Genomic DNA, 22,519 nt, shown 5'->3' on the forward strand with positions numbered 1-22,519 from the left:
CTTTCCTTTATTTTTTCCCACTAAAGAAAGTGAGAAAAACCTAAAATTGTTTTGATTACATTTGAGGTTACATGTTACAAAAATAGCTATATTTTATTTTTTTTTGAAAAAGGGCAAACATTTCCATTAGCCATAACCTATAAATTGATACTATATTTTTATTTTGATTTATATTTTAAAAATACACATACATAAAACTATGCAAAAATGACTTGTCTTTTAACATGTATACTTCTTTAATTCATTTTTTTTGTGTGTGCGAGATATTGTGATTCTACAGAAGTCCCTTAGGAGTAAAATTTCTTTATCTACTGACAGTCTAACTGCATCTTTTGTAAAAGCTAACAGAAAAATGCAAATTCAAACTAATAACTGCTGCAAATTGCTAAATTGCTACATTTTTTGAATTAGCAAACAAATGAGCAAACACAGTACAATAAGACAACAAAATACAGGGTTAAGGCATCACAAGGTGTACTTTGCTCATTTATTTGACGTGTGGTTTAGGTTTAATTATTTAGGATCCAAGTGGACCGGTAAATGTTATGTAGCATATTTTATAAAAGCTTTAGTGAGTGGAATTCCCAGCTATCAACTCCCCACTGCTGATTTGGGGTCCAAGTTAGGGAACATGCTTATTAGCACCGGGTGACTTGGTAAGGACCTACTGTGAGTCTATTCCAACAGTCTCTGAAACTGCACAATTATTTCCATTTTAGCTGAATTAATGTATGACATTTTTCTTTGGCTCATTTATCACAAAGTCATTAATTTTTAGTTAAGTGGCTAATGAGGATCTTCATGCTGTGTAATCCTTTCCTTCGCTTTAACTATGCCTGTTTAACCCCTCTGGTCACTTAGAGGATGGTTGCTCCGTTGACGTTAGTGTTGCTTTTGATTTATTCCATTCCATGTACTTGTGAGCATTGCTTAGGGTGGCAGTTCTTTCCAAGTGAGATGTCACCTTTTGACATAAAAAGAGGCCAGTCCAATTCCTGCTGAAGTCAAAGTGAGTCTTTCCATTGACTTTGGTGGGAGTTGGATCAGGCCCATGATTAGGTCAACAAATCCTCACAGTAGATTTTCTCTCTTCTTTTACGTAGCTAGGTCTGAACTATAGCTATAGTTACTTATGGGGCTGAGTCCTGCCCCTTATAAAAACTTTCTAGATTCTTCTGCTTTCAGAGGCAACAGCTGGGCGTCTCCAAGCTCCTCTAGGGCAGTGGTCTCCAAAGGGGTACGTGCACCCCAGGGGGTGTGCAAGAGGATCAATTGGGGTGCGCGACAGAAGGAGCACTGCTGGAGTGGGGGGGGGGGGAAAAAAGGGCAGCCGGAGGAGGGAGGGAACGAGCGAGCGGGGAAGCTGCCCCCCCCAGGCAGGGCCACCCGGAACGCAGGGGCTTTAGGGGCTGCAGGGCCCTGGGCTAAGGGGTCCCAGGGCCCTGGCCTGCAGCTCTAAAGCCCCTTTCAGAATGCAGCCCTGAGTCCTCCGGCCCGTGGAGGAGCAGGGGCAGCCGCACAGCCAGCTGGCTGGAGAGAAGCAGTGCTTTGAAGGGGAAAGCACCGCTTCTCTCCGGCCGCTGGCTCTGCGGCTGCCCCTGCTCCTCCTTAGTCCTCCGGCCCGTGCTCGCAGGGCCGCATTCTGAAAGGGGCTTTAGAGCTGCAGGCCAGGTCCCTGGGGCCCCCTTAGCCCAGGGCCCTGCAGCCTCTAAAGCCCCTGCGTTCCGGGTGGCCCTGTCTGGGGGGGCAGCTCCCAGAATCATGGCCATGGGGGTGGTGCCGCGCTGCGCAGAGCCACCTGCACACCCTCTGCACCAAACAAGAGCTGCCCCAGGTAAGTGCTCTGCACCTCCTGCCTGCCCCAGCCCTGAGCCTCCTCCCGCACCCCCACCCTGAGCGCCCTCCCGCACCCTAACTCCCTCCCAGACCCCGCACCCCCACCCTGAGCGCCCTCCCGCACCCTAACTCCCTCCCAGACCCCGGATCCCCACCCTGAGCGCCCTCCCGCACCCTAACTCCCTCCCAGACCCCGGATCCCCACTCTGAGCACCCTCCTGCCCCCTAACTCCCTCCCAGACCCCGCACCCCCACCCTGAGCGCCCTCCTGCCCCCTAACTCCCTCCCAGACCCCGCACCCCCACCCTGAGCGCCCTCCTGCCCCCTAACTCCCTCCCAGACCCCGCACCCCCACCCTGAGCGCCCTCCCGCACCCTAACTCCCTCCCAGACCCCAGATCCCCACTCTGAACACCCTCCTGCCCCCTAACTCCCTCCCAGACCCCGCACCCCCACCCTGAGCGCCCTCCCGCACCCTAACTCCCTCCCAGACCCCAGATCCCCACCCTGAGCGCCCTCCTGCCCCCTAACTCCCTCCCAGACCCCGGATCCCCACTCTGAGCACCCTCCTGCCCCCTAACTCCCTCCCAGACCCCGGATCCCCACTCTGAGGGCTCTCTTGCACCCTAACTCCTTCCCAGACCCCGCACCGCACCCTGAGTCCCCTCCCGCACCCATACCCTAATCCAGACCTTCGAATCGCTGTATCATAGTGTTAAACCAGGATTTTCAGAAAAAATGAAGCATATTCAATCACATTGCTCTCACTAAAAAATATTATTATTAATCATACTTTTTTTTGTGAGAGCAAAAAGGTTTTTTGTACCATTAATAAATAAAATACAATAAAAATTATTTAAAAAATATTGTTTATTTCATCTTTATCTCATCCTTTTTTAATTTCTATTTTTTTGTATGTTTTATAATGTACATAATATATTAGTATGGTAGTACATGTAAATACTTTATACATAAATAAATATACATATATTGGGGGTGCGTGCTCAAAAAATTTTTACTGATAGGGGTGCGCGATCAAAAAAGTTTGGAGACCACTGCTCTAGGGAAGAACAAAGAATTCTTTTAATTACTCTACAGTAGGGTGACCAGATGTCCCGATTTTATAGGGACAGTTCCAATATTTGTGGTTCTCTCTTATATAGGCACCTATTATCCCCCACCCCCGTCCCGATTTTTCACACTTGCTATCTGGTCACCCTACTCTACAGGGTCTTCAAAACTGGTCCTTTGGGACAAATTTAGTTCATTTTGTAAAGCCACCTGAATTTCTGACATTAAGGGTGCAATAGATCTTTTGTTACACTCTGTCATAGCCCCCCCATATCCATAGTACCTGAGCCCCTCACAGTCATTAGTGCATTTATCCCCACAACTCCCCTATCAGTTAGGGAAGTACTATTATTTATTTATGGGAGTAACTGAGGCACAGAGAGCCCAAGGTCACATAGGAAACCTGTGGCAGAGCAGGGAATTGATCTGGGTCTCCCAAGTCCTAGCCAAGCACCCTACTCACTGGACCATACTATCGCCCTATAATCTGACTCTTGCTGTATTTGTTCAGCTAGGATTGTGTATTAGCAGAGCTTCAGCATCTGTCCTCAACCTGAACTGCAGCCTGGTCCTTTTACCGATGTGCCGTATTCTCCTGGCCTTCCTCCGAGGATCTCAGAAGGTAAACAACATTTAGAATACAATCAGTTAACAAGGACCATGCACATAGACAGATTCCTGAGAAACAGTAGAAAGGTTATAGTACACACATATTTAGTTATTATTCATTTGCTTGGCTGTTTATAGTGCTACTCTGCAGACAGGTATCCCCTAGATGTGCATGGTAGATGCATTGTATGTGGCCCCAGCTCCGGATCCCTTTGAAGCCAAGGAAAGTATTCATATTGACTTGGCTAGTAGCTGGGTTGGACCCAGTGCTAAGAACATTTCTTGCTTTGGTAAGTAAGGTCATCATGTGCCTGTGTGCACAAGAAGACTGAGCGCAAATGAAGCCTTACCCCCATTTTCCTCTCTTGCTCAGTAGCTGGTGTGTGCTTTGAATATCAGGACTATTTGCTTCTACCTAAACTCAGAGAAAAGTGGGCTGCGGGCTGTGGCCCCACCCCAAGCCATGCAGCGAGGAAATACAGAGCACCAAGAGTAGAAAAGTGGACATACCTCCCTTATTCTGCAGCTCTACGCTGCCTCCAGTGTGAGCTATTGGACATGATTGAATCCCAAATAAATAACCTATTGGGCATCCCGAAAAGAGAAATCTGACAAACTAAAGAAGGTTTGGTCTCTCTAAATATCCAGTAACCAGTAATTTCCATGGGTTGTGACTCAAATCAGTAAAATGTAAAAAAAAAAAGTAAAATGTTACTTGTGACAAAAATCTAAGTAACACTGTTCAAGTAATACAGACATACTGGATGCCTGAGGCACTTTTTGGATGGTTGCAAATTGAAGATAACTGTAGTCCTTATCCTGTGTCCTCTGCCTTGTGCCTGACAATGATATGAGGTGAACAGATGCACAGTGTAAACAAATACCTTGTCCTGTGCTATTGGTCATTTACATTAAAAACCTTCATTCACTTTTAGTGTATAGACTCATAGATCATAAGGCCAGAAGGGGCCATTATGCTGATCTAGTCTGATCTCCTGAATAACACACACCAAACAACATCTTCCAGTAACTTCTGCATCAAGCCCATGGAGTTACCCTATTGTCTCTAATCCTGTTCCTACTAAATGTAGGTGTTGTGATCAAATAGCGTTAAGCCTCGTGTAAAAGTTAATTTGACAAAGAAATCACATCTAGAACATCAATTACTTTTAACTTTATTTTCCATTGCTTCATTTTAGAAGAGAGATTGCTTGAATTCTTTTCTTACTAGGTTGCCAGCAGGAAAACAAGAAGGCTGTTGGATAAAAGTAAAACTTTCCATGTAACATGTGGTGTTACTATATGTGTCTTTTCGGGTAAGATTTTATTGTGCTGAGCACTAGCTCATGTGGGAAGCATATTAAACAATACAAGTCACTTGTGGCTTTTCTTGTGCAGTACATTTTGGGGTAGTTTTTCTCTGTGTTTCTTTGTTTAGACGTGTGAATGTTTTCTCAGAATTTTTGAAGCCTGGGATCTAAATCTGCGTGGAAAGACTTTCCTTAAAAGTTACAGGTTCTGAAGTGTCAGTTCTTATTTCATATATGAAATCAAATTAAAAGCTGCCATCCTAACTGATTTCAGACCACATGTAGTCAATTTAAATGAGGAAGCATGGATGTTAGAGATGAAAAGACCCATTGCAAACATGTGGGCAATATACGTAAATATCACAAAATATTGCCACTTTCAGTGAAGTGTTAACATAGCTTTGACACAGTCCTTGGATTCAGTCTCCCAATCAGAGAATTATAATGGGAAAATAAACTACAGTACTTCAAAGGTTCAAAATGAGTAGTATTTTCATATCAGCCTATCTGTCCAACTCACTTAGTACAAAAATAGCATATGGGGTCTTAGGACTGATCTTGTTTCCCCTAAAGTGAATGGGAGTTTTCCAGTCGACTTCAGTCAGAGCTGGATCAGTTCCATAAAGAAGGTTCTTATATAAAATCTGCAGGTCAGTAAATTTAATGTTCCAAATATGCAAAGGAAAATGATAAACAGGTAAAAAAACAAGAAGAAGTCCGGTGGCACCTTAAAGACTAACAAATTTATTTGCCAGTAGGAGAACACTTCAATCTCCCTGGACATTCAATAACAGATTTAAAAGTAGCCATTCTGCAACAAAAAAACCCTTCAAAAACAGACTTCAAAGAGAAACTGCAGAACTACAATTCATTTGCAAACTTAACATCATTAATTTGGCCTTGAATAGGGACTGGGAGTGGCTGGGTCACTACAAAAGCATTTCCCCCTCCCTTGGTATTGACACCTCTTCATCAATTATTGGGAGTTGATCACATCCACCGTGATTGAATTGGCCTTGTAATCACTTGTAAGGTAACTCCCCTCTCTTCATGTGCCAGTATATTTATGCTTGTACCTGTAATTTTCACTCCATGCATCTGAAGAATTGGTTTTTTACCCACAAAAGCTTATGCCCAAATAAATCTGTTAGTCTGTAAGTTGCCACTGGACTCCTCGTTGTTTTTGTGGATACAGACTAATGATACTACTCCTCTGATACTTGATAAACAGGTAGTTTATATATAAAGGCTAGTAGTAGCATAGACTAAATGATAATGATGTAATCAGCCTAGTAAATCACTTGGGACCCAGATCTACAAACAACAGGGATCCACCTACACATATGAGCGATCCGGATTAAGGGCTTCACATAATCTTCAAAATGCAGCTTAGTGAACTGAGATTTGTTCTGTTTTATAGTCTTACATGTTGCCGCACACCTGGTGAATGTTCTTAACTTCTCTGTGAACTATACTGAAGAATTTTTGGCACTAAATGCAGCAAACTACCGTGGTGAGGTGGGCGATCTGTTCTTTTATATTTTCCTTGAAATAGATGTAACTTGTATGGTGCCTTATAGTTTCCATGAGTGATCTATACAGTGGTGCTTGTCTTGTATAATGTGAAAATGCAGTATCCTGTTGATTTCCCCCCCCTTCCTTTTGATGGCTAGAACACTAGGATTGGAGTCAGGAAACCTGGCTATGCCACTGACTTTCTGTGCGACCTTGAGCAAGTTACTTCACTTATTTATTTATATTTTATTAATCCCCCCCTCCCCCAAAAATAAGGGGAGAAAAAGACAAAAAGAACAAAAAAGTAAAGGAATGGGAAGGGAGGGAAAGGAAAGAAAGGAAAGGGGGAAGGGAAGGAAAAGGAGAGCAACAGCTTGGTTTCTATCTGCTAGGAATTAAAGATTTCTAAAAAGTTAGACCATATCTTTGCCAATTTGTCTTGGGGTCCTTCTTCTCCAAAATGTTACCTGCTCTTTAGCTGCCAGGACAGCCACATTGCTGAGCCAAGCTTCTGTCCCTGGAGTCAGGCTGCTTTTCCGTTTATGTAACATGAGTTGTGTGGCTGCAAGCACTGCTCTAGAGAACCAAGCTTTTCATGGAGGTGGAGAGTTTCCAGGATGATGGTTTAATTTTTAAGGTGGTATCCATTATCATGTTAATCCTCCTACCGACTTCTAACCCAAAGGATTGAGAGTCCCCAAACATGTGAGCCAGTGTGATTCTGGGGAGACCCACATCTTCAGCAGCAGTCTCCACCAGTGCCTTGCTGTGTGCCCTTTGGCAAGTCACTTCACTGTTCTATGCCTTAGTTTACTGCCCTCACTGCGGCTGGACAGTCCTTGTTGAATCATTTATGCTGCTATCATTGGCCCTGTCATTAAACCTTATAAAATGGGAGAGGCAGGAGAATAGATGTTGCATTTGCAGCATTGCGCAGACAGTGTAATGTGACATATGGATTGAAGGATGACAAGATTTGGGCCAATCTTGCTCTCATTCAAGTCAATGGCAAATCTGCTGTTGGCTTGAATGGGAACAGTATCAGATACTTTTATTGTGGCTTTAGTTGTCTGCCTGAATTAGGCTGGAAGCTGCATTCTGCTTGCAAAATGCCATACTCAGCTGACTTTTCTATCTCTGATGTATCCCCCTTAAGTCATATCAGAATGTAGGGCCAAAAGTCATTTGGGGGAAACACTCTGGCCTTAGGAAGTCTTGCCTTTGCACTGCCTACGGGAGTAATGCTCCCACAGGCTTCCCCACTGTGCATTGCTCCCTAACTTTTCTTTGGGTGGTAGGCTTTGCCCGAAATAGGGGGGGAATAGGAATCATTTAGTGCTTACAAGGCCAGCATTAACTTATGCTCACAGAATCCTTCTGAAGTTGAGTGGAGGAATGATTCCATGGAAGATGACGGTCTCCTTTGCTCCATAATTGCTTCTTCCCGCAGCCTGTCCCTCTCACCCATGATCCTCATGGACCTGGTCTTCACTACAAAAAAAAAAAAAAAAAAAAGTGTGTTCTTAACTTGAATTAATGAACCTGAGGCAAAATCCCAGTGGAGGCAAGGTAGTTAGAAATTTTCATATGAGTTAGCAGGTTGAGTTATGGCCTATGGAGGAGCCTCGTCTTTAACTCAACCAGCTAGTTCATACAAAAACTAACTAAATGCCTTGCCTTCACTAGGATTTTATCTCGAGGTAGTTAACTCGAGTTAAGAACCCACTTTTCCCCCCCTCTGGTGAAGACAAGGCCATAGAGCGGCTTCCACAGGATCAAGGGGATTGTGGAAGCATGCTGTAGAGTTGGCACTCCGCCCTTTCCCCTCCACTCAGAACTGCTGCTCTTTCCCCCACAACCTCCCACAAGGAAGTGAAGAGAAGAATTTGGCCTGATAGTGTGAACTCCTTGAGGCAGCCATGTTAAGCTCAGTCCTGCTCCCAGGGAAGTCCATGACAAAACTCCAGTTGACTTCAATGGGAGCAACATAGTTGCCCCATGTTTTTATATTCAGCTTCAAAATCTCATCCCTCTCCTAAAACTATTCGGTAGCTAGGGAAAGTTGTTTTGTAAAATGATTATCTATGAAAGCAGAAAAGTGTCTGATTGTCTCACTACTCTGCTTTCTTATTCAGTGTGCGGTTGGTTTTTGCAGGGTTGGCAAAAGGTTCAGTTTACACTGATGGAGCATAGTAGTTGTCATTGTTCTCTATTACCAGTTACACAGTCCACTTTTACAGTCAGGTTTAGGGATCGACTGTCGAAGTGAGGCATGTGGAATTTATGAGCAGTTTCTTATATTAAGAAATATAAAATGATAAATAGCAACTGATTTTTGTTCGTTTTTTGTGTCTATTTTTCAGGACCCCAGGAAACTCCTTTTCACTACCGGTAAGTTGGTGATGTTCTGTGCAGAGTTGATAAGCTGATTAATTAGTTTAGATTTCATATTGCAATCAAACCAGAAATATATTGTCAGCCAGACAATGGTCTCATTTCCACCCATAGTGGGATTTACCTCCATGTCGCTTGGGACAGAGCTGGGATCACAGTGTCCTTAAAGGTATTTCCTAAGTGTCCTTAAAGGTATTTCACTGTATCCACATAGCAACATACAAATGATCGTAGGGACCTATCCTGCTCCTGTTCCAGTCAAAACCAAAACTTCCATTGACTTCAGCGAGAGAAGAATGAGACTTTTAGTTTTTGGAGAAGAGAGAAAAGAAATCAAAGGTTGGACCCTCTAGAGCAGTGCTTTTCAATCTGTGGTCCCTGGTCACCTGGGGGTCCACACACTACGTCTAAGATTTCCAAAGAGGTCCGCAGCTCCATTTGAAAATTTTAGGGGTCTGCAAATGAAAAAAAGTTGAAAACCACTGCTGTAGGGTCTCCTGTCATGGAGCAGCATTGATGGAGACAGGGAGTAATGGGGGATGGCTAGTCCAGTTTGTTGCTCCAAGTTGATACAGGTTGCTCAATAGATCTCTCCTAATATTTAGAAGAGGAGTGAGTCTCTGAAGGAGGCAAACTGAAGGGCTAGGTTGTAGCCTGAGCCCGACTTTAGGGGCTTTTTGTTGTTACAGGACAACTGACCCACTTCATCGGCTTACCTGTCCTTTATGGACAGCCCAGTCCTGTAAGGTTTAGCATTTGCAAGGTACTGAGGAGCCTCAACTTCCCTGCCTGACTTCAGTGAGAGTTGAGGGTGTTCAGTCCCTCAGAGGTGAGATTAACCCTAAACGAAGGGAAAGCTGCTGCCTCACAGAGTGTCAGTGGATAATAACCCCTCCCCCCAAATCGAGATGGCTGCAGGGAGAATGTAACTATTTAAAAAAGATAACAGGGATCTAATTGAGGATGTGTGATACTGATTCAGTAACCTCAATTAGAATATTTAGAAAACACGCATTAAATATAATGGCTTGTATTGCTCTATTATCTGCAAATCAAAAAAATAACTCCCATGACTGTTTGCCATTTTTCATCATCATGCTCCAGACAAAATATTTAGTTTCTGTGTTGGTGTTATACAAATCTGCCGTTTGTTACATCAAGCACATGACGAGATGAACCTAGGTTTGCTTACCCAGTAGTCAGGAAGGAGGAGTTATAGAAACTCTTGGAGTGGTGTGAGCAAAGTCTTCAGTGCTGTTGTTCTGCAGATGAGTCAGTGGAACATAGTTTCAAACAGAGATTCTACATAATATTAAAACCAAATTTCTGTATTATCCAATGTTAGAAAAAGAAATGTAACCAAAACACTGACTGGTTGTCTCAGCTGGTTTATGTCAGGATCAGTTCAGCTTTAGAATGATTAAACTGCAACATGGAAGCAAGCAACTAGAATCATAAAAATAAATGAGCAAAGAGGTTTTAGCTGCATGCACATGACAGAGAACAATGTACTCCCATTATGGAATGGATTCCCTGGGCCTGACGCAGGCACTCCTCACTCAGACACAACTCCCATTGACATCTACGGGGTGTGATGTTCTACTGTGTTTCACCTTGTTCACCCCTGTTCAGAATGAAGACAGAATGCTGCTATTCTGATTTGGTAGGGGTTGGTGCAAGACAGCATAGAAACAAGCCAAAAAAAAAGTTTCATTTGAAGGGACTGCAGGATGGGGTCCCGTGTCTCTCGCTCCTGTTGCACTTACTGGAATTAGAAGTCTATAGAAAACACAGGTTTCAAAGGTTCTAAGCCAAATCCAGACCAGGTGTCAGCAGGTGCAGCTTCCATAGAAAATCGGTGATATTCTAAATGGTGGTGTAAGTCTGTTGGCTAACTGGCATAGACTCATAGACTTTAAGGCCAGAAGGGACCAGCATGATCATCTAATCTGATCTCCTGCACATTGCAGGCCTCAGAAGCTCACCCACCCACTCCTGTAATAGACCCATAATCTCTGGTTGAGTTAGTGAAGTCCTCAAATCATGATTTAAAGACTTCAAGTTACAGAGAATCCACCATTTACACTAGTTTAAACCTGCAGTTGACCCATGCCCCATGCTGCAGAGGAAGGCGAAAACCCCCAAGGGTCTCTGCCAATCTGACCTGGGGGAAAATTCCTTCCAGACCCCAAATATGGCAGTCATTTGGACCCTGAGCATTTCAGCAAGACCCAATAGCCAGACACCTGGGAAAGAATTCTCTGTATTAATTCAGAGCCCTCCCCATCTAGTATCCCATCACTAACCATTGGGGATATTTGCTGTTAGCAGATTGCTACATGCCATTGTAGGCAGTTCCATCATACCATCCCTTCCATAAACTTACCAAGCTCAGTCTTGAAGCCAGTTAGGTTTTGGAAGGCTGTTCCAGAACTTCACTCCTCTGATGGTTAGAAATCTTCGTCTAATTTCAAGCCTAAATTTGTTGATGGCCAGTTTATATCCATTTGTTCGTGTGTCCACATTGGCACTAACTCCTCTTCCTCCCTGGTATTTATCTCTCTGATGTTTTTATAGATAGTAATCATCTCTCCCCTCAGCCTTCTTTTGATAAAAGTAGTGCTGTTGGCATTGATGTGGCATTCAGTGGGTGTTCAAGGTGAGGGTTGTTCACAGACTAAGGAGGAGGAAGAGGGAAGGTGCATCAAAACCAACATCTAATAGGAGGCGCAAATAAAGTATAAGCAGTGCTGCCTTGATCAGGGAGAGGGCCTGAGTGCACATTGTACAGCCCACAGCCTCTCCATGAATGACCCTGCTTCTGTGGATACCCTGAGAGCTGTGTGGAGCTTGGGGAATGCACTGCATTAGGGTGAGAGCCTGCAAGGTGGAACCCCCCTCTCCCTAAGGGAGTAAGGGGAAAACCTTGTGTCATTTTCATTCATTTTCGTTCCCCTTCACTTCTCAGTGTATTCACTCATAAGGGATGTTTTGGCCTGACTCTAAATCAGTAATTTAATAGCATCCTTCTTTCAGCCCATTGTGCCCAAGTGTTGAAGTCCTGCCCCATTGAAGTCAGTATCAGGCCTTCCATTTTCTTCACTGAGGCCAGGTTTTCATTTATGCTCTCCAGCCTAGAGATATCAAAACCATGCAGGAATTGCATATCCTACAGTGTAGGAATCAATACTTGGCACAGATGGTTTGAGGCTTAAGGTGTGGGGGTTTAATTTTTTTTTTAGTATAATTTTAAATTTTTAAGAGTTTAACTTGTAAAAAAAAATAGCAGAAACATTCAGGTAAGAATGCAGCAACCATTTCAAATCGCCGTTGTTGTTGTTTGAATTGTGGTAGGTCCTAGAGGTCCCAATCAGGATTGGGGCCCTGTTGTTGTTAGGTGCTGTACAAACACATTGGTAGACACTGTCCTCACCTTGAAGAGTTTACAATCTAATTTGAGACAGGAGGCAACAAGTGAAACGACAAGAGGATGGAAGGAAGGAAGGACAGGAGTAGCAGCAATAAGAGTACAGGGGTGCGTAGGTAGCTATTGCACAAACGGATAGTTCCCATTCATCTTAATTTTAAATAAAATGAGCTATCCCTGACCAACCATTAGTTATTATTATTGCCATAGTGCCTAGGAGCTCCAGCCATTGTCTAGTCCCCATGGTTCTAGGTGCTGTACAAACTTTGAAAATCAGATGCCAGCATTAATGTAGGTAATTTAAAGTCTTTGTCCTATCACTCTGGAATGCTGACTGCAGCTCATCTTCGCAGGTTTTGTTCTACAATCAACAACTTCAAACATTATACTATGTCATGAAGACTAATTGCAGCACTTTTCCCATTTCAGGGTAAAATGGGTCTGCAAATGATCGTAGCAACAGCTGGCATTGCAGTTGGTTTGCTTGAAATTCTCTTTCTGTGACCAATTTTTAATTGTGCTGTTTTGGAGAGCTGTACAGTTAAAAAAATATATAACACTCAAAATTAAAATGGAAATGTTCTGCAAGTAACTAGCTTTGAAAGAGATTTCAAAAGCTATTATAAAACCAGCCTTTACAGCAAACTGAAAGCCTGTGCTGTTAGAAAGGTACCTGCTGAGATCCAGCTGGTTCGTGGTGCAAAGGGGGTACAAGAGGAGAAGCGAACAGTAAATTGTGAATTTTAGAGGTATCTGTATATACATGGACTAATGCAAGGAAGAAAACATATTTTCCCCTCTCCAGATGGAGAATAACAGTGAAAATCTGTTTTGCACAAAATTCTCTGAAACTATGTTTATTTGGAAAATTGATTCTTAGAAATAAATACATTACACAAATCAAATAAATCATTTTGATCAATACATGATTTGTGTTCCTAATACAGACCGACACTTTAAATGGTCATAAAAGATGAGGATACCTTTTCCTAATACAATTTTAAATCTGTGTGTGTTTATGTTGCAGTTCCAGGACTGACTGGGGTCCTGATGGTGTTAGTTTTATTCCTAATGTGCACCGCTTCTACATATGCTATCAGGTAAGACTTTATCTGATTATTACGTTGAACATCACAGTCTGAGAAATCGTATTCTGCCGCAGATTAGAAGGAATACAGAGCAACTACAATGATATGTAACAGGCATTATATAAATAGAAGGAAAATATCAAATATCTTGTTCTATTTGTTGCACTAACTTGTAGGTGAACTAGCACATTACGTTTTGGAATCAATATTTGTACAATAAATATGAAAACTGACGATGTTTTCAGAGCGTAGATGTATTTAAGGGACATGGTCTATTGAAATCTAGACAATTTTACTCTCCCCTGTCACTAGGGTGACCAGATGTTCCAATTTTATAGGGACAGTCCTGATATTTGGGGCTTTGTCTTATATAGGCGCCTATTACACCTCACCCCCATCCCGATTTTTCATACTTGCTGTCTGATCACCCTACTGTCACTGTGTGAAAGATCCACAGAAGCAAAACAGGAAACTGACTGTACAGTGGTACCAGTGAAACTAATTGTACACAAAGTGCTGTCAAATGCGCAAAGTAAATAAACTGGTGGAAAAATCAGAGGTTAATGTAGTTTTTCTTCATCCTTTCTTGGGTGTTTCTTGTAATAATACATCGATAAAATATTTCAGATAGAAATGTGCCATTTAATTGACTTAGTGTCTTTTTAAGGGGATATTAAGAATTCTGGGTACCATATTTCATAACTGAACACAATAATTTTTGGTCACAGCCTCAGGTAACATTATTAATGGAGATGATAGTCTAGAGAGAAAATGAGCAGGGAACTGTATCCCCTTTTTAGCGCAGAGTCCTTAATGCTGTATGGTGCCTGCTCCAACGACTTAAGTGTCAGATTGCTTAACACCCTGCAGGATTGAGTTTGATAGCCTTCATAGCCTTAGGCCCTGATCCTGCAAACACTTAAGCACATGCATAACTTTTGCTCACGTAGCAGTCCGTATCCAGTACTCACTTGAGTAGATTAATGTTTTTGCAGGATCAAGAATCAAGTGTTTGCAGAATTGGGGTTTTAGATCTCGATTCAACAAGGTACGTACAGATGTGCCTAACTCAAAGCATGAGAGATTAGTCCGAATTATGTCAGTTAGGCATATGTAAGTTACATTGCTGAACCAGCATGTCTTAGCTAGCTATTATTATTATTGTTAGGCCCTGATTGAGGAAGCAATTGAGTATGTACTTAAGAATCTTTCCTGAACAAGGATGCTTTCCTGAATCAGGACCTGAGGAACTGGCAGCCACAGATGGAGCTACAGAAGCACTGAATTTAGACTGCAGTGCTGCTAGACTCAAGATAAGATCTCAGGATAATTGGGCAGGATGTAAGCTATACTAAAGGCTTTGCCTCCAAAGCCAAATCCATTTCATAAAAGGTGGAAACACTAAACGATCACTTCATACTGATACAGCTCTGCAGGGCTTTTCCAAAAGCAAAAGTCTGTTTTCTCCAACAGTAGCATTTGTTTAAATAAAAAAAAAAGAGAGAGATGCAATGCAAACATTCTTGGAAATAATGAAATTACTGTGATCAAAATTTAAAACTGTTCCTGATCCAGGCAACAAAGGTTTCCCTGTTTCCAAGACTGTGTACTAGTTATATCCCGTTTTGACTATGGCAACCTCCTGCCCTTCAGTCTCCCCTCCCTAAAACTCCCCTCCCATCAAAAACTCATTTTCTGCTCTTAGTGCTTCGACAATGCCTCTTCTTCTAGATTCATTACAGTGGCATCTCCTCTTCTGTATAAAGATCAAGCTTCTTTTCTTCAAGCATTCCACAGTCTCTGCAGCCACCTATTGTGTCTAAGCCCGTTTCTCCTCCTGTAATCCAGTCTGCCCCTTCACGTCTTCTTTGTCTTCTCCTGAAAACTCTTTCCACTTCTCTTTCATGCCGTCTCTATATTTGCAGAAAGTAAAGGCTTGATACAAATTTGAGGTGAAAGGGAAAAGCAGTTTCTGACATATGAATTTTAGAACAAAACCAGTTGAATACACTTCTTGAAAAATCTTCTTAATTTTTTAAAAAAAATTTCTTCCATGCAGTAGCTCAGAACCAGCTTGTGTAGCAACTCTCCATTTTTCATTCAAGGACCATTTGCTAGGAGGGAGTTTGAATTATTATAAAATGTAATAAAACATACAGAAAAATGCTAAAATGTGATCCAATTACAAGTTAAAGTTATTCCAGGACCTTTCCCATGAACTCAATCACTAAAATATAGGATGCCACTTATTCAGGGCTTCCTAAATAAGCTCCAACTACCCCCACACAAGCTATCTTCTCAATAACATGTAACAATAGTCATTCACATTATTATCTTATAAACCATCACATACACATTTCCTTCCAATGCAAATCTACACCCACCCACATACCAAGGCCAGTTTCCCAAAATAGGAATTAACACACAATTTGAACTCAGGTTTTCAAGAACACTGATTTCTAGGAAATTAGATTTTGATAAATGTCTATTTTGAATCACAGATAGTAGATAAGAAGCAGTCTGATATGTTTTAAATAGCAAAAAAGTTCTGATTTAGTAAACAGAAATAACGTTTATTTTTAGGCAATATAAGCTGTCTAGGTAAAAAAGATATAAGCTGTCTAGGTAAAAGGAGACGAAGACATTTCAAGAGAGGGACATAGTATATGTTTGCAATGTCTTAATAATAGTTTCTGAAATTATATAGTCAGAGTTAAGGTTGTGTTTGATTTTATTTTTGATTTGTATTGTGGGTGGGGATAGGGGTTTGTATTGGAAGAGAATATGTTGTGCTGCTGTGTGGGGTTGGAATGTGCTGTGTTGTGTATTTGTGAAGATAGGTAGCTTATGGGTGAATATTTCCTTAATTAGCGATTTCCTAGTTTTTTTGAGTGATAATTGTATTCATGGAGAAAGGAATAAAGTTAAGTGACAGTTCACAGAGTTTTTATGTGGGGAGAATTTCCCTGGTTTTTAAAATCATCAATAGAAGGAAGTCCTTCTTCTCCTTTGTCCTGCACTCCCTGCACTTATGTGGCACTGCTTGTTCCCTGCAATTTACCTCTATGTGCCCTGGATTCCAGAACACCCTCTCTGTATGTCAACTCTAACTCCTGAAGTATCTTCATATTTTCCCTCCTGTTGCCCTTTGCCCCAGTTCCCTGCATGTGCACCATGGATACCTGCACCTGCTTCAGTCCTTCTCCCCTATCCCTCAACTCTCTGACTGCCTCCCCTCCACACACCTTTTTACCCACTTCCCATTACACCCATTTGTATTTAAAATGCTTAATAGCTACTTTCAATATTTTAAAATATAAATGTCTACAAGAGCATCAGGGCAAATGGTGTGGCCTGAGGGAGCCAGTATTGGTGGCAGAACTGTGATTATAGGCTGAATTTTGGGATCAGGGAGCCATTATGGCAGCAGGGGTGGGAAAGAAGGCTGTGTAGAGACCTGGGAAAACAGGCTAGTCTCCATATCTTAGCTCCTTGCATGTGCCCCTAGTCCCTGCTCTCCTTCCCTCCCTTCCATGCCTACCCAGTCCCCTGACCTCTTTCCAACAACTCAGTGTGGGCAAATGTGCGTGTGTATATTTTTTACATAACTGAATTGGATTTTGGACCATAACTGAATTGGATTTTGATTTTTCTATGTTTATAATTTTCATCTAGATACACAGAGCTGCTTGTAATTAGCGATGACTGAGTGTAATATCTGAGAATGGCATTAAACCACAGTTTATTCTTTACAGGCTTTCGAACTACGATATCTTCTGGTACACACACAACCTTTTCTTTGTCTTCTACGTGCTGCTGCTGGTGCATGTTTCCGGGTATGTAACAAAATAAACTGTCCCTGTACCTTAAGCACAGTGAGGAGGGTACAGCTTACAAAGAAGGGCATTGAGGCAGGGAGCTAAGTGGCATCTTCCTGACATGACCTTGTGCTGGTCAGTATTTCACAGTGGCAATTGCTCAGGTAAAGCTTGTGTTGTGGTTGGAGCATCATTTGGTACAGCAGATTAGAACACAGCAGGGTCAAAACCTGAACCAAACCCCGCTCCTTGCCCATTCCACCAAATTCTGGTGTTAACTAAAATAAATGTTGTTTAGCTCTGTCTCCAGAACCACCCTGGCTGAAGTGAAGTCACTCTCTTCCCTTTGTCTTTCCTTTCTCCACATCCCCATTGCTGTAAACACAACAGTTATTTCTCTCTCCCCAACCATTTTAAACAACCAATCTATGGGTATAAATGACCACACAAGTGTTACGAGTGGGGGGCTTGGGCAGTCAGTCCTAATGGCCAGAGCCAGAGTCCAGGGGTCTAAGTCAGGGGTTCCAGGATCAGAATCTAAGAGTGATAGCTGGAGTTTGGGACTGGGGCCGGGGTTTTAGTACTGATGCCAGTGAGCAGGGATGGAGCCAGCATTCAAAGGGCAAAGCCAGGTCTGTAGCCAGAGTCAGAGTTCAAGCACTGAAGCCCAGGATCAAAGCCACAGTCAGCGTCCAGGTACCAAAACCAGAGGTCGAAAGCTGGAGTTGGCCTCCCAATACTGAAGCCAGGGGTCAAAGCCGATGTCAGAGTCCAAGTACTAAAGCAGGGTCTGGGCTCGGAGTCAGAGTTCAAGGGTGGAAGCCGAGGGTCCAACCTGGAGCCGAGGGTCTGAAAGCTAGCAGAGAGGCAGATCCATCACAGTGGCTGGCAGGGAAGTCAACCTTATTGCAAAGATTCTTCCTAGAACTCCTCCTGGGTTTAAATAATGTGCCTGGACCAATCGGGGCCATGAGGGAAGCTGTCAGTTCGGCCTTCTGTGGTGATACTTCCTGTGGTTTTATCTCCACGGGAAGTATGCGGTGATGCCTACAGGTTTCCCATTGCTGTCAGGTAGTGGCGTGGAGGTGTCACCTGTCCTGCAGACCCAGGTTCTGGTCCCATCCCCACAGAACCTCACAAGGTGCAAGACTGTGGAGTTTCTCACATCAATGCAATTCCTTTGGAACAGATCCTTAGCTGGTGTAAAACAGCACAGCTGCATTTGAATCAAAGCAGCTGCATCATTGACACCAGCTAAGGACCTCGTCCATTGACTTTCCTGGAATTACTCCTGATTTAGACTGATATGAGATGAGAAAGAGACAAGCTTTCGAGCTACACAGAGCTCTTCTTAAGGTCTGGGAAAGGTACTCAGAGTCACAGCTAAATACCTATAGGAGTTGCATTGGTGTGAGAAACTGAGTACCTTTCCCAGACCTGAAGAGCTCCGTGTAGGTTGAAAGCTTGTCTCTTTCACCAACAGAAGTTGGTCCAATAAAATATGTTACCTCACTCATCTTGTCTCTCTTTGTAGGGTCTGAAGGTAAACAATGAGTAGCTGTTGGATTTTACAAGTGGTTAAATAGAGCACTGTAAACTTGAAATCTAGAGAATTTTTTTAAAAAAGAGTTCCAAGTATCAGGTTCTTACATTGGACCATGATTCCTGACTTTTCCATGTTTTTTTAAAAGGTTCCCCCTGCTCCTTCACTGTTGCTATATGAAAGACCCAACAGGGGAATCTGACAAACTAAGGCCCCCATCTCGCACTGAATAAAAGGCAGGTGGTTCCCTGTGCAGACCCCTGTTCTTGCAGGACTGAGCCTGCCTGGCTATACAGGGGAATTGGTGACAATGACTCTGCACAAAGTGCTGTCTGATACACAAACTAAAAACTAGAGGAAAACATTTTTCCTACCCTCCATCAGTTATAGTAGATGTAAGATGTAACTTGTAACAATAGAAGCTAAAAACATTTCAAACAGAAGCATGTTTTCTTCACAGATTTTTTTTTATTATGATTAAGGAGCCCTTGTCGTAGACTAGGACCCCATTGTGCTAGGTGCTGTACAAAATGATGATCCCTGCCCCAAAGAATTTACAATCTAATTATAAGATAAGAAACAACAGCTGGAGAGAGACAGACAGGTGAGAACACAAGGAAACAACGAGACAATATTAGTCAGCATGATAGGCTGTGGTATCATCAGCACACCTATCCGTTGGCAAGGTTTTTTGGATAAAGTTACCGGTACCAGTTCTTAATTCCTGAGGCTAGATGGAGCATATAACTAATGTCTTTTTACACAGCATCCTCAGCAGCCAGCCTGAAAGGGTAGATTAGAGTGGAGCAGGCATCAGGACTGAAACATCTAGGCTACTGACTAAAAATCCCAGTGGAGTCAATGGAGGCCTACCTCTCTCTGAGGTGGAAAAGCTGCATTCCATGCAGAAAAACCTGTGTGGGCAGCTTTTGAATGAGCAAGGTTTAAAATGCAAGGACCAATCCTGCTCCCACTGAAGTCAGTGGGAGTTTTGCCATTTATTTGCAGGGCTCACTCCTCCTTCCATTGATGCACTTTTGGTAAGATTAGGGACTTGCCCTGGTGTCTTTATTCAAGATGTCCCCAACTCTCATGAGGTGCTGCCTGCAGCTCTGTAAGCAGCTCAAGTTCCATGATGGGTTATAGTGTGCATAACTGAGTAGGGAGCAGGCAGCAGTGGTGTGTGTGGGGACCATTGCTAGGAAGTGCATTAGGGTTTTTTTGTAGTCACGTTCATTCTGGATCCTCTGTTTAAAGATTGCCTGCCTCCCCACCCCTGGGCACTGGCAGCTGGAGGAAAGACTGTCAGCATGACACCAGAGGAGCTGAGCTGTCAAGGAGCAGGGGCATGGGCAAGGGGTCCCAGGGTGTCTGAGATTTGCATGGGAATGGCAGTTCATTCTTCAGAGGACAAACCTCTTCCCACCACTGGAATGATTTGGGGAAGATTCTGCAAGGGGATTTTTTTAGGATATCCCATGCCCTTTCCTCCCAGATCCTCTCCTGGGGGTTCTTCCTAGTTCTACTCTATGTATATTGTTATACTGCCTGGGTCTGTATCTGAGCACCTCCCAGTAGTGCATTAAGTGAGACGACTAACATCTGTCATGTATGGTTTGTTGTTTCTTTCATCCTCACCCCAGGGGGAGAAGAGAACTAGCCTTAATAATTAATGCATGTGCTGTTGTGGTACTTTTTGCAACAAGACCTGCAAAGAATTTCAGTGACTTAATGTACAGATACCCCAAACTTTAAGTAGGCTTTGGTATTAAGCCAACAATAGCAAAAAGTCAATAGGAAACACAAAACAGATGCTGTCACGACATTATTCTACAAACATAAGGATTACTAAAACATTTGGAGCCAGCTCTTCTGCTGGTGTCAATTGGGCTAGCTCCACTGAAGTCAAAGGAGCTACGCCAGTTTGCACCAGCTGAGGATCTGACCTTGGTGATATTGCTATAGTTGTCAAAGGACTTAGACATCTCCTACAGGGTGAAGAATTCTTAAGATTCTACCCATACATTGTCCTCGATCAAGTCCAGAAGTACCAGAGCTTAACTCACCCTGGGACACCAGAGAGAGGATGCCAAGATAATCCTCAAAAAACCCCAAACATAAATCATACGTCATTGCAGCTAACTCAGCTTCAGTAGGACTAAATATTAAGTAATTAATTAAATTAATGTATTAAAGTTAAGCACATGCTTAAGTGCTTTGCTGGAATGGTGCCTTCATGGCAAATACTTTATTAAATACTGGCTGGTGATCTGAAATCTGGGACATGTTTGTAAATTTTATTTTCCTGTGTTTCAAATATATTCTTCATCGGAGATTGTTTGGAGGAGGGGAGAGAAGTGACTAATGTGGTGGTACTGGATTTATCAAAAGAGCACATAGCTTTCTCAGTGGCTGTAGCTATGGTAATAGCTTTTATAGTTTATCAAAGAATCAGTGCCTTTGGACAATGATTCATGATTGTGTGTCGCTTTTAGTAGATAATCTCTTGTGTATTGGACACAACATGTCAAAAAGTATAATATTCAAAGAACGGGGTTAGTCTTTCATTTATATAATGTGGTTGTGGATGTAGTGTAGCTTGATTGTTTAAGATTCCATTTTCAGTGAATGCTGAGGCTACGCTACATAAAAGCAAAAATGCTATTATCAAAATGGAGTTTTTATAATCCTGACATGACATGAGAGGTGACCAAATTATATATGTATATATATAAACTTTTAAACGGTGCGGGGAGGGAAGGATTTGTCTGTACAGAGACGTAGTGTGCAGCATGCTGGGATGTAATTCCAGTGGCCATGTAAAGTGGCCATGTAAACCCTGCTTCCAAGCACTAGATGTTCCAAAGTGCATTTTGATGTGCACTACAGAACTTTTCGTGTGCTGCAACAGGATCCCCATAGCCATTTAGTGGTGGCAGGCTGGTGTGCAGTAGATTTAAATCCCAGCTTGCTGTGCACTACATTTCTGTATAAAGAAGTCTGAAGAGTGGCCTATGAGAGGAAGAGTAGCCTTCTTTCTAAGGAGACACAGGATTTCGGGTTCAATTCCCAGCTCTGCTGCAAATATCCTGGGTCCTCTGAGGGAAATCTGGTAATTTGTGCCTTAGTTCACCATTTTACAGAATTTTTCCTTTTTGTCTGTATTGTCTGTTTAGATTGTAAGTAGAACTAGTCAAAATAGCCAAAATTAGTTTCATGAAAATTTTCAAATTTATAGACTTTTTGAAGTACTCGAAACCAACCATTTAAAAAAAAATTGTGATTCCTTTTCAATTTCTTTTGTTCAAAATTTTTATTTCAAATGTTATCCAAATAGTTAACAACAATTTTGATTTACCCAAGACTGGGTTTTTTGGTAAATAAGATTTGTCTTTACGGAACAGCGCTGTTTTTGATAAACATAAAATGTTGATTATTGAAAACGTTTTAGGAATGGTTAAGAATTGAAAAAAAATAAAGACATGAAATCTTTTGAGAAAAAACAAAAAAAATTAAGCAATGTCAACAATTTTTTACAAATTGGGAAAAGGGTATCTTGTGTCAACCAGCTTTAGTTTTAAGATCTTCAGGGCTGTTGCTATTTTATGATGTGTTTGTACAGTGCCTAGGTCAATAAGGCTCCGATCTTTTTGAGGGTGTCTTTAGCATTATCACAAATAATAATAATGACACTGGCCAGATTCTCAATTGGTGTCAATGGAGCTATGCCTATTTAGTTCTGTCACAATATTAATGGTGATAAAAACAAAATTTCTATACAAATATTGAGCAGAAGGTAGAAAAATATCACTGGTTCTGTTCTTTCTGTAGATTCTCACAAAAATCACAGAAGTTAACAATGGGAAAAGGTTTAATATGTTTTTCTGAGGAAATTCTAGCCCCTTTCCT

At 42.3% G+C, this 22,519-nt stretch overlaps 1 protein-coding gene across 2 annotated transcripts in view; it reads left to right on the forward strand.

Annotated features, from left to right (window-relative positions):
- The window catches only part of NOX4 (NADPH oxidase 4), a 157,691-nt gene that overhangs the window by 12,220 nt on the left and 122,952 nt on the right, over nucleotides 1-22,519 (forward strand). For both annotated transcript variants that reach the window (XM_065413060.1, XM_065413068.1), the window contains exons 3-8: nucleotides 3,418-3,528; nucleotides 4,747-4,831; nucleotides 6,246-6,343; nucleotides 8,704-8,731; nucleotides 13,189-13,261; nucleotides 17,005-17,085. In XM_065413060.1, coding sequence (XP_065269132.1) covers nucleotides 3,418-3,528; nucleotides 4,747-4,831; nucleotides 6,246-6,343; nucleotides 8,704-8,731; nucleotides 13,189-13,261; nucleotides 17,005-17,085 — 476 coding nt within the window. The remainder of the gene's footprint in view (nucleotides 1-3,417; nucleotides 3,529-4,746; nucleotides 4,832-6,245; nucleotides 6,344-8,703; nucleotides 8,732-13,188; nucleotides 13,262-17,004; nucleotides 17,086-22,519) is intronic.

Source organism: Emys orbicularis, chromosome 1, assembly GCF_028017835.1.
Source record: "Emys orbicularis isolate rEmyOrb1 chromosome 1, rEmyOrb1.hap1, whole genome shotgun sequence".
Taxonomy (NCBI): Eukaryota; Metazoa; Chordata; order Testudines; family Emydidae; genus Emys; species Emys orbicularis.